The sequence below is a fragment of the Garra rufa genome, chromosome 23 (genome assembly GCF_049309525.1).
Source record: "Garra rufa chromosome 23, GarRuf1.0, whole genome shotgun sequence".
Classification (NCBI taxonomy): Eukaryota; Metazoa; Chordata; class Actinopteri; order Cypriniformes; family Cyprinidae; genus Garra; species Garra rufa.
The window spans coordinates 36,585,831-36,597,846 of record NC_133383.1 but is presented as its reverse complement, the minus strand read 5'-3'; the positions used below and the strand labels follow the sequence as shown (position 1 = coordinate 36,597,846).

Sequence of the window (12,016 nt, the reverse complement as noted above, 5' to 3'; positions counted from 1 at the left end):
ATTTATGTTTATATATAAAATAAAACATTTATTAGAATAACAGTTCATTAACAAAGTAAAATACATTGCATTTAAGGTAGAAAACATATTTGTAATTTTATTTATTAATACATATCTATTCCTTGTCATTTTTGAAACAACAACTACAATAATAATAATTATTATTATTATTATTAATTTTTAAATGAACAAAAATTAAAATTTAAAATAAATATTGAATTCCTTGTGATTTTGTAAGCAAGCAACAATAATAATAACTAATATATAATAACAAATAATAATTATTATTATTATTATTAATATTTAAATGAATTTACATAATTTAAAATTTAAAAATAATTAATTTATTACAATAATATATTCATACAGTGCTTAATTAACATAAATTAAAATAAATTTATTACAATAGCATTTTTATATGTTGCTTATTTATTATTACATTCCTTGTGATTTTTTTAAACAAACAAAAAAATAATAATAAAAATTTACATTTTCAAATAATACATTCATTACAATAATGAATGAATTGTTATTCAATGAATGTTATTCAATTCATTACTTCTGTTTTTCCTAATTTCTTTATGGTTTACATTTTTTATATATTTTTTTTATTATTTTTCATTAAATGTTTTATTTCATTTAATCATTTTTATTGAAAAGCCATTAAATAGCCTACACTAAAAATGATTTAATGTGAAACAATTTTAATTCAGAAATTGCTAGTAAATATAATAAATTAATGACAAAAAATAGCAAGTAATACACTGAATTTAAAGAAATTTTGCATCACCCTGGCAAAACAAGAATTATTTGCAATTTCGAAAAATTATTTGAATATAAATAATGTTTGATATGTTGTGCAGGATTTTTAACTTTTTTAACTTTAAGAAAGTGTTTAAAGTTTCAAAAAAATTATTCTTCTCAAATGATTGTCAATAAACAGAGGCTTCCCATTGTGACAACTTACCCCATACAGTATTCCAACAAGCCCTGCTGTAATTAACATGTGTTTAATGAGCTATATAATTTCCCCGATCAATAACTGCAAATATTTAATAGCTTTTTGCAGCTAAGAATGCAGAAATACATAGTTTGGACACCATTATGTTCCAGCTGTACAGTTTTACAAGTGTGTTTTTTCCTGTTTATATTCCTTAAACATGCTTCACATAAATAACATAACGGTTTGTGTTTGTTAAAACTCATTTTTATTACTCCCTCATATTTTTCCATGACGTCAAAGTGATATTTGTAACCCCGCTATCAGATACCTCACTCTCAATGTCTGCTTTTTGTCCAGAAGTAAGGTTGCAGATGGAGCCAGTTGGTAACCTGTTGTTGTTTGTTCTGTACGGGACGGTCATATGGTCGGTGGTTTCAGTCTATCTTCTCATCTGTGTCTACCTGCTCTGCGCTTTATGCTGTAGGATTAAAAAAGAAGAGAGTCACATGGAAAACAATGACTTTGGAGACATTTTATAATAAGCTTGATCTGTCTTTGGTAAGTATTGTTGTTGGGCTTAATGTTAAAGATTAGAGAAGGCTACTGACTGGGCTTTTTTTCTAATGAATGTTCATTTAAAACTGCGTTTTCCTTCTTTCTTCTGGTTTAATATATTTAGAATGACTCCCACAACTAAACTGAACAGGAAAGGACAAGTGAAATTCATCATTTGTATTCTTTCTCTGGTTGAATATGACTAAAACATAGCTGTAGGTTATGTAGATTACAGAGTTTGGCCATACTGTTATTGCTTTTCAGGAAAATATACTTTCCATAATGTTCATTAAATAGTGTTACCTCATAGATAAACAAAGTTGAAGTCAAAGGTTTACATACACCTTGCAGAATCTGCAAAATTTTAATTATTTGACCAAAATAAGAGGGATCATACAAAAGCATGTTATTTTTTATTTAGTACTGACCTGAATAAGACATTTCACATAAAAGATGTTTACATAAAGTCTACAAGAGAAAATAATAGTTAAATCCTTCAAATCCTACAAATTCTTTGTCTTTTCAGCATTTTTGGTATTTGAACCCTTTCCAACAATGACTGTATGATTTTGAGATGCATCTTTTCACACTGAGGACAACTGAGGGACTCATATGCAACTATTACAGAAGGTTTAAACACTCACTGATGCTTCAGAAGGAAACACAATGCATTAAGACCCGGGGGGAGTCTTTTTACTTTTTAACAGTTTGAAGATGTGTAGCCTACATTTTTCTTTTTTTGCCTAAATATATATGTGACCCTGGACCACAAAACCGGTCTTAAGTCGCTGGGGTATATTTGTAGCAATAGCCAAAAATACATTGTATGGGTCAAAATTATCAATTTTTCTTTTATGTCAAAAATCATTAGGAAATTAAGTAAAGTTCATGTTCCATGAAGATTTTTTGTAAAATTCCTACTGTAAACCTATCAAAAGGTAATTTTTGATTAGTAATATGCATTGCTAAGAACTTAATTTGGACAACTTTAAAGGTGATTTTCTCAATATTTTGATTTTTTGCACCCTTAGATTCCAGATTTTCAAATAGATGTATCTCAGCCAAATATTGTCCTATCCTAACAAACCATGCATCAATAGAAAGCTTATTTACGGAGCTTTCATATGATGTATATATCTCAGTTTTGTAAAATTTAACCTTATGACTGGTTTTGTGGTGCAGCGTCACATACATATTTTTTTCTCATTTAGTACTGCCCTTCAGAAGCTATACAGAATATACTTACATGTTTCCCAGAAGATAAAATAAGTTAAATTTACCCTGATCTTCAAATTCAAAAAGTTTTCACCCCTCAGGCTCTTAATTTTTACATCAACTGTATTTATATTTGAGGTTTCATTTTATAGTTTTATGACTGTGCTAACACCTGCTAGTCTTGGCAGAAGACCACAAGTTAATAATACAATCGGTCAACGTCCATATTTGCACAGGAAATTATGAAATGTTGTTTAATTTTAGTTAGGGTCACTTTCAGGATATGAGGTTTCTTGCTCATTCTGGTATCAGTCTGAAAGATTTGGACCCCACTGCACATGTTAACTCGTTCATCAACACATTCATCATGTAAGCTATGTGATTTTTGGCTCTCAGGTGTTGTGGCCACGTACAGTATGTAAAACTAGCGTGATATACGAGCTCATGATCTCATTTTGATCTCATATCCTCTGGTGTGTTTGGGTGTAGTCCCAGAGACCCGTGAAAGGCGTGGCTTATAGTGGACTGAGACGCTTTAGCAAAGGTAACGTTGACATTTTTGCTCCTCTGTCTAGAGAATTCAGCGTTAAAACAAATCGCGCACTTACCAGCATAGTCGAGTTTGATGTTTTTGTTTGCTGCGAAATGTGTTGCCAAGTATTCATCTGTAAAAGACGCCAGATATTTACACTACGTTGTGTTTGCTCTCAGTGAGCGCTTACAGTGATGTTAGCGGACTTTGTCAAGCTGTAGTGAATCGCATATAAAATTTTATAGAGAATAAACTTTTGCGGTGTGTCTTATGTAATCGGTATCCAAGCCTCCATTTTGACCACATATTTCATTAATGCGTAAAAAATGCGCAGTGTTTGGAAAATTAATGCTGCTTTATACGCTTTTGAAAACATTTCACTTTTGTTAGTGACTAAAAGTAACTTGTAGTAAATTTCCATTTATGCACAATATAACAAAATAATATCTGGTTACAGAACTGAAACCCACCCACAACAGCAGGAATGTCTTCTGTATGGGTTAGTAGAGTTGTTTTGTTTTTCAGTATAAAGTGACTCTAGACTACATTTACATTTCTTGCTCTGAAAGTGTTATTTAATGAAGATAATATTTTTTTCAAAGGATTTAGTGCTTTCTATTTCATTTTCAGGATGATTTGGATCTTCTCTTGGAGTCCCCCTCTTCTCTGACTGTAAATGTAAGATTATCATTGTGTTTCAGATTATTTTATATATTCATACTTGATATATGTGACCATGGACCACAAAACCAGTCCATTTTATACATAATAATACTGAATAAATAAGCTTTCCATTGATGTATGGTTTGTTAGGATAGGACAATATTTGGCCGAGATACAACTATTTGAAAATCTGAGGGTGCATACAAATCAAAATACTGAGAAAATCACCTTTAAAGTTGTCCAAATGAAGTTCTTAGCAATGCATATTACTAATCAAAAATGAAGTTTTGATATATTTACGGTAGGAAATTTACAAAATATCTTCATGGAACATTATCTTTGCTTAATATCCTAATGAATTTTGGCATAAAAGAAAAATCGCTTTCACTTTGTTCACTTTCAGAATTTTTTTTTACAGATATTGTACTCCCCACCTTGTCATCCAAGATGTTCATGTCTTTCTTTCTTCAGTCATAAGGAAATTATGTTTTTTAGTAAAACGTTTCAGGATTTCTCTCCATATAATGGACTTCTATGGTGCCCCCGAGTTTGAACTTCCAAAATGCAGTTTAAATGCAGCTTCAAAGGGCTCTAAATGATCACAGCCGAGGAAAAAAGTGTCTTATCTAGCAAAGTTATGGGTTATTTTCTGAAAAAATACAATTTATATACTTTTTGAACTCAAATCCTTCTCTTGTCTAGCTCGGCAAGACAAGCGTTTGAGATTAAAAAAGTATATAGTATATAGTTATGGTTATTTTTTAGAAAATAACCAATCGTTTCGCTAGATAAGACCCTTCTTCGTCAGCTGGGATCATTTAGAGCCCGTTGAAGCTGCATTTAAACTGCATTTTGGAAGTTCAAACTTCTGGGCACCATAGAAGTCAATCATATGGAGAGAAATCCTGAAATGTTTTCCTCAAAAAAACATTTCTTTACGACTGAAGAAAGAAAGACATGAACATCTTGGGCGACAAGGGGGTGAGTACATTATCTGTAAATTCTTGTTCTGAAAGTGAACTACTCCTTTAAGGCTGGTTTTGTGGTCCAGGGTCACATATAGTTGGTTAAACAGGGTTATATATCAATATGATCCATGTTTTACTAAGTCAACAGCACATGGCACCATTAAGGAGAAGCCAGGCTTCAGTCCAGGGGAGGATGCTGCTGCTTTAAGGAAAGCCATTGAAGGGATCGGTAAGTGACTAACCTGGGTGTGGACTTTTAGTGAACCTCCACTGCATACATCCAGCTGATATGTTGAAATCCTGTTGCGTTTTGCTTGCTGGCTGTTGACTTTATGCTACAATGAGGAACTTTGTGTTTGCATTTGTAATTCCTCAGGCACTACTGAAAAGACTCTTATTGACATTCTGACTCAAAGAAGCAATGCACAGCGCCAGCTGATCTGTAAAGCATATAACGACGCCACTGGGAAGGTAAAACACCATGGGAACCTGTACACTTGTTGAAGTAACTGTTGAATCTTGTCTGATATTTAACAACATGCATATTTTCACCGCAGACTCTTTGTGATGACTTGGAGGGTGATACACATGGAGATTTTGAGGATATTCTGGTGGCCCTGGTCACTCCTCCTGCTAAGTTTGACTGCCAAGAGTTCATACGAGCTATAAAAGTACACAATGCCTTTTCTTTTTTAATTAAACCAAGATTACGTCATTGAAGTTGTTAACACATTGAGTTTCATCACAGGGTGGTGGCACAAACGAAAGCATTTTGATAGAACTTTTTGCATCACGCTCCAACCATCAAATCAAGGCTATGTGTGATGCATATTTGGCTGGTTTGTATCTTTTAATGTTACTTATTTCGTATTTTTCCATCTTTTTACAATATTGTTGACTTTTGGAGACCATTTAAGTGTTGTCTGTTTTTCAGAAACCGGAAGAGCTCTAATTCACGACCTGAAATCTGAGGTGTCGGGGGACTTTGAAAAGACCTTGTTGATCCTTGCTGAGGTTCAGTCAAATCGTTTTTTGTTTTTTTTTGGTCCTGCATCATATTTAAATTCATTCAAATGAGCAATGCAGCTGTCTGACTTACAATTTGTTTGTCTTCCTAACTAAAAGGGCAAGAGAGATGAAAGTACTACTGTGGACGTGGCAAAAGCTAAACAAGATGCCAAGGTGAAGTAAAAACAATATTGCTGATGTTTTATCAGGCATATACAGTAGTCAGCATTTAAAGTGGATTAAAAAAAGTTCATCAAAGTTGTCCTAAGCCAATAACGGGTATTGTTTTGGTTTTGGAACAACTTTGATGAAAGGTGAAAATACTGGTGCTGCACATGTAACATACAGTATATAACATTACCTTCATGTATAACACACATGAAATCACCTTATAGCAGATCTTGTTGAGTTCGAGTCGAGTCCAAGTCTTTAACCAATCGAGTCCAAGTACAAATGGGTCGAGTCTGAGTCCAACTAAACACTACTTTTTGTCAGTTTCTTAACCTTGTTTTAACCTTTACAACTAGAATAAGGCAATGACAATTTAAATCTAACAAAAGCAAACCTCTATTGCATATTGCCATTTGGATTTCTGTTTTTACACCATCTCATAATTGGTGTCCTGCTCAGCAAATTTAAAGTCATGTAACAGAAGTTGTAGCTGACTTGATTTATGTATTGTGACATATTTCAGAGTGAAACAGCTTTTAGAATGTGAAAAATTATAGGACAGGACTTGACTTTATTTGTTGTTATATAGTAAATGTATAGATAAGAGAAGACATTTTCCACTCAGCTCAAAATCATATCCCACACTTCTGGCTTTTTTCCCCTCAGAACTGACAAACTCACCATTGTTGAGTTAAATTGAGTTATAAAGTCCGAAATGCAACATATAAACGACATATAAAACAAATCAGAACTGTGAGAGGTAAATGTAAAATGTTATAGGTTTAAATAGTATTTTTCTATTGACAACAGGCCATTGAATTATTAGAAAATAATGGACACCCCAGTAAGTAAGTAAAACATTCTCAAGCTCAAGCAATTCTCAATCTGATGATTAATTACAAGCAAAATGATAGGTAAATATATTAATCAAAATACAAATGAAATAGATTTATAAGTTTTTCAGATTGGTCTATATAGTAAAGTGTACCACAAAAATAGCCCACTACAAACATTTAATGAAGTAATGTAAAAATAAAACACTCTATAATCTTCACTGTATACATTAAATATAGATGGTTCTTATTAAAGTTACCAAACTGCTTTAATCAAGAGCAGTAAGTTATTTTCTCTTTTTCTTTTGTTGTTTGGTTATGACGCAGTCTGCGGCAGCAGGTTAACGCTGCTGTCGCTTAAAGACCGGACACACAGATCATATATTTTGACACATCTGTGTTTCTCCCAACTCTTCAAATTCACAAGACTTTTAAATGTGCGAATACTGAATGTCACTTTCGTAATAATGCATCGAGTCAGTAAAATTTGTACCTTAGCAGATCTATACAGGTGGAGCTGGGGAAGTGGAGGGTTTCTGAAGTGCACTACAACTGCTTCATCAAACACTAGCAAAGTATTTGAATGTTGAGCTGCAAGCTAATTGGCTGCTGATGCAAAAAGAAACCAATCAGCTGTGGCATGAATGATGATGTGATAATATCAGATTGAGTGAGAACCTATCGGTGCCATCTAGAGTTTCATGACAGAACTTTGTGTTCTAATGCAGAACATGAAAGAAGATCCCATTGACTTCCATTGTATTTTTGTTCATACAGTTAATCAGTAAAAACCTAAATGGTTTGGTTACCAATATTCTTCAAAACATCTATTTTTCCCTCTTTGCAGATCTTGTACGAGGCAGGAGAGAAAAAGTGGGGAACAGATGAGAGCAAGTTTATCGACATCCTCTGCCACAGGAGCGTTCCTCAGCTCAGACAAAGTACCACCTTTTGGCTTATTTCCATATATTTTATTTTATATAGTATTTTGTAATCATTCTGAAAGAACTGTACACTAAATGTGACAGAATCATACATAAGAACTATATATAATGTATATTAAATGTGTTTCAATCTTGATCTCTCAGCTCTGGTTGAGTATAAGAGCCTGAGCGGAAAGACCCTTCAGGAAAGCATTGAAGGAGAGATGTCAGGAACCTTAGAGGAGATCCTGGTGGCTATAGGTGATTATAAAGGATTTTTAAGTATTGTTAAATGGGTTGTTTTTTATTTGACAAAATAAAATAAAAACATTTGAAAAATGAAGAAGAGACTTCTTTAAAAACATTAAAAATCTTACTGTTCAAAAACTTTTGACTGGTAGTGTATGTTTTTATTTTATGTTTTATGCTTAATTTTCTATTAGAAAAATCTAATCGAAAATGTCTCTGCTTTAGTGAAATGTGTCAAGAGCGTCCCAGCATACTTTGCGGAGCGTCTGTATAAAAGCATGAAGGTTAGAACTGTCTTTCTGTGTTCACTTCCCCTATTTTGTCATATTACAACAATTATGTGCAATGACATGTCTAAATCTGGGAAACATGATGCTGTAATGACTCTATGAGCAGACTATTTTTGAATAAGAAACATTTGTACTTTTCCTCAGGGTGCTGGTACCACTGAATCTGCCTTAACTAGAATCATAGTGAGCCGTTCAGAGATCGACCTGCAGGACATCAAGGCAGAATATAAGAAGCTCTTTGGCAGTTCTTTATACTCTGACATCGAGGTAAAAAGCATTAAATAAGAAGTTGCACACTGAAAAAATGCAGTTGAGGTCTGCAAAATGTTAATTATTTTACTAAAATAAGAGGGATCATACAAAATGCATGTTATTTTGTTTAGTACTGACCTGAATAAGACATTTCACATAAAAAGGTTTACAAGGCAAAATAATAGTTGAATTTATAAAAATGATCCTGTTTACATACACTTGATTCTTAATACTTTGTTACCTGAAAGCTGTGATTTTTTTTTTTTTTAGTAATAGTTGTTTATGAGTCCCTTGTTTGTCCTGAACAGTTAAGCTTAAGATCCCACAAATTCTTTGGTTTTCCAACATTTTTGTGTATTTGAACCCTTTCCAACAATGACTGTATGATTTTGACATCCATTTTTTCACACTGAGGACAACTGAGCGACTCATATGCAACTATTACAGAAGGTTTAAACACTCACTGATGCATTAAGAGCCAGGGGTGTAAACTTTTGAACAGAATGAAGATTTGTACATTTTTCTTATTTTGCCTAAATATCATGTTTTTTTATTTAGTAATGCCCTTCAGATGCTGCAGAAGATACTTACATGTTTCCCAGAAGACAAAATAAGTTAAATTTACCTTGATATTCAAATTCAAAGAGTTTTCACCCCCAGCTCTTAATGCATTTTCCTTCTGGAGTGGGTGTAACAAGACCCTGTTCCACTTTCGGATGTGCACCTTGAGTAAAATGTGAATGGTTCAGTTTAAAGTGTGAGGTAGGTGGTAACTTGGTAAGGATTTGCAGAGGAAATGATTGACATTTCCAGTGGGTGTGGCTGGTGATTAGCCCCACCCTGTAGGAAGGGTGTTGTGTGTGTTGGCTATAGTTGCCTTCAAGTCATGTGTTTATCATCATATTTTCAAAGGGAGTGCACATGAACACCAGTGTAATGTTGTCATTACCAGAGGGAGACTGGATTTTCTTTAACTGTTGGGGCGTGTTAGTGAAACAGTTATGATGAGGATAATTGTATTTGTCATAATTAAGTTTTAATTGTGTTTACAGCTTGTTTACATAAATTGTGTGCACTGTTAATGAAGAATAATGATAAAGCTTATCAGAAGCATGATTGATAGCAGTGTTTCTAGAGGCAAAGTTGTTCGGAACGAGGAGTTCTATCACATGATACAAATATAGTATGAAAAAACGTGCAATATAAAATTGTTTGCACCCTTCTAAACTGCAACCAATAAAAAAAAATGTCTTAGACCTTTAAGGGTCACCTAGTCTCTTGTGGCACTTTGGACCAATACTGTGCATACCGATTTTCCAGTCAATAGGACAAACAGGGTTTTTCCCCTTTATAGCGCCACCAGGTGGCCAAGCTCTGTGACTTTTTTCATGTGACTTCATATTCAGCTCTTCCATATGTGTGAGTTTGCCAAAGATATTTTCATTCTGTTCAAAAGTTATCCATTTTAGTAAATGTGTGCCTGCCCCTTTCCAACGTTTTGGCATCCCCTTGCAACAGAGAATCGAAAGGTCTACTTTTTTTGGATAATTATCGATATTAACTCTCCAGAGAATCTTCTTGCACTAGTTTGGGTCAGATCGGGGGAAACACTAAAAGTAGGTTTTTGAAAAAAATGAATCGAAAAAAGTTATTCAATTTGATTAGACGAATTGATCGCTGTAGCACCACCGTCAGGCCGATTGGGGTGAGCCTTGGTGATGTTGTTGTAGACGGTGTGAGTACCACAATTCCTCCAAGTTTCAAGTCTCCACGACTTACGGTTTGGTCTGCCTCATCAGTTTTACAAGATTGCTGATCCTTGACCATTCTAACAATTATAATATGCTCTTGAACCCTTAATAAATAAATGTTTTAAATATTTAGCAAGTGCAGTATAAGGTTTAATGTCAGTAGTCACATTAATGATGTCCTTTTCTTGTCTTTATTGTAGTCTGAAACAGGAGGGGATTTTCGTCAAACCCTGCTGAAGATCTGTGGTGAAGATGGAAAATGAATGTAACCACTGCCAAAGAAGAATGCATAACCGCTGAAGTGCTTTAATGTGAAATGTTGTCTAAATATAACTTTATTACAATTAAAATACTACTAATAAATCAGATAAGCTTCATGAAATGTATTCTTGAACTAGCTTGATTGTTTATAACCATAGATAGCTTTTATTCTTGGCTTTAAAATATCACTAACATCCCAAATTATTTTGGTATCAGAAGCTGCATTTTGATTTGTCAACATTTTATTACACTTTGTGTATACATAGTGAATGAATAGCTGAAGAATAAAGTTTTTCTATGCCATTTTGAGTTTTGAGATTGTCTTAAATGTGTAGTTTTGTCCCTGATCCAGCAGGTGGCAGTGAAGTACATGGTATTTCGTAGCAAAGTGGTTAACATAAAAAATCTCTTGGGATTGACTGCTCATTTTGCCTTGTCACTTGCTAAGTACATAAAACCAGAATTAGGATGACATTTGGCTCTAATTCTGCTGCTGAAATTAGACTTTTATCCTCATTTGGAGATTATTAATATATAATCTCTTAAAACAATGCAGATTGTCATGAGAAAGTGATGTTTGCAGATGCTGCAAAAACCCACAAAAGATTCTTAGCTCCTTTCACCAATAAAGAGACCACTGATAAGACTTAAAACAGGTTTTAATTTGCATGGAGCATATGTGAGGTCAGAATGACAGCTTGTGAAATGATTGGAGGCCCAGAAGGGAAAATCATTCTTCTGAGATACAGTTTGCTTCAGTGCTGATGTAACTTTTGGCGATAAAGCAAAACACAATATTATGAGTAAAGAAATGTTTATGCAATGAACACTGATGGTACATTGATTGTGCAGTTCATTGGACAGTAATGTCTACATTATCATGAGCATAGGCCTACAGTCTGCAGAAGTGAAAAAGCACAGATTATTTTAATTACTGTTCATAACAAAACCTGACCTTTAAATCACTTCTCTCTTTTCAATTAGTCTTCAGACAGGAAAAGAACAATGCCTTGGAAAATCCATAATGCCACTAGAGTAGAACAAAACACTCGGATTAAAACAGATTTCACAATATGATTAAGACTGTTCAGCTCTTTTATTATGCCAAAACGCCATAATTTAAGACGTTTGATGCTACAATCGAGGGATTAAACACAGCCCAAGGTCAACTTTCACATGGCATGCAGAATAACATTCATTGTCCTGAAGGATTACGATATATTTACGGAATAATTCACTGAGTAAAGTTGTAAAACAATGATATTTAGTTCTACGTAGGGAAGTCTGATTCGTTCTTTCGACTCTGTTGAACCGATTCTTTCACGAGTCGAATGAATCATTCAAAAACTCAACATTTAGAGTGAATTGAAGATTTGATCTTATGCTACGAAACGAAACGTTT

General features: G+C 33.7%; 1 protein-coding gene across 2 annotated transcripts; it reads left to right on the top strand.

Annotated features, from left to right (window-relative positions):
• Positions 1-1,480: 1,480 nt before the first annotated feature.
• anxa3b (annexin A3b) lies at positions 1,481-10,917 on the top strand. Of its 2 annotated transcripts, none has more exons than XM_073829330.1 (14): positions 1,481-1,501; positions 3,703-3,744; positions 3,876-3,923; positions 5,018-5,105; positions 5,253-5,347; positions 5,434-5,547; positions 5,625-5,715; positions 5,811-5,890; positions 6,002-6,058; positions 7,736-7,829; positions 7,977-8,072; positions 8,286-8,344; positions 8,495-8,617; positions 10,554-10,917. In XM_073829330.1, exons 2-14 carry the CDS (start codon positions 3,730-3,732, stop codon positions 10,614-10,616), a joined length of 1,023 nt encoding a protein of 340 aa, XP_073685431.1. In that variant the 5' UTR covers positions 1,481-1,501; positions 3,703-3,729; the 3' UTR covers positions 10,617-10,917. The 2 variants fall into 2 exon arrangements, with proteins under 2 accessions (XP_073685431.1, XP_073685430.1); XM_073829329.1 differs by lacking the exon at positions 1,481-1,501 and adding an exon at positions 3,165-3,257.
• Positions 10,918-12,016: the final 1,099 nt, after the last annotated feature.

Bases quoted from the DNA above. Each gene is read 5' to 3' on its own strand.
- anxa3b (XM_073829330.1), top strand. The intron at 3,924-5,017 runs GTAAGATTATCA...TGTTTTACTAAG, and splicing joins CCTCTTCTCTGACTGTAAAT to TCAACAGCACATGGCACCAT. The intron at 6,059-7,735 runs GTGAAGTAAAAA...CCCTCTTTGCAG, and splicing joins AAGCTAAACAAGATGCCAAG to ATCTTGTACGAGGCAGGAGA.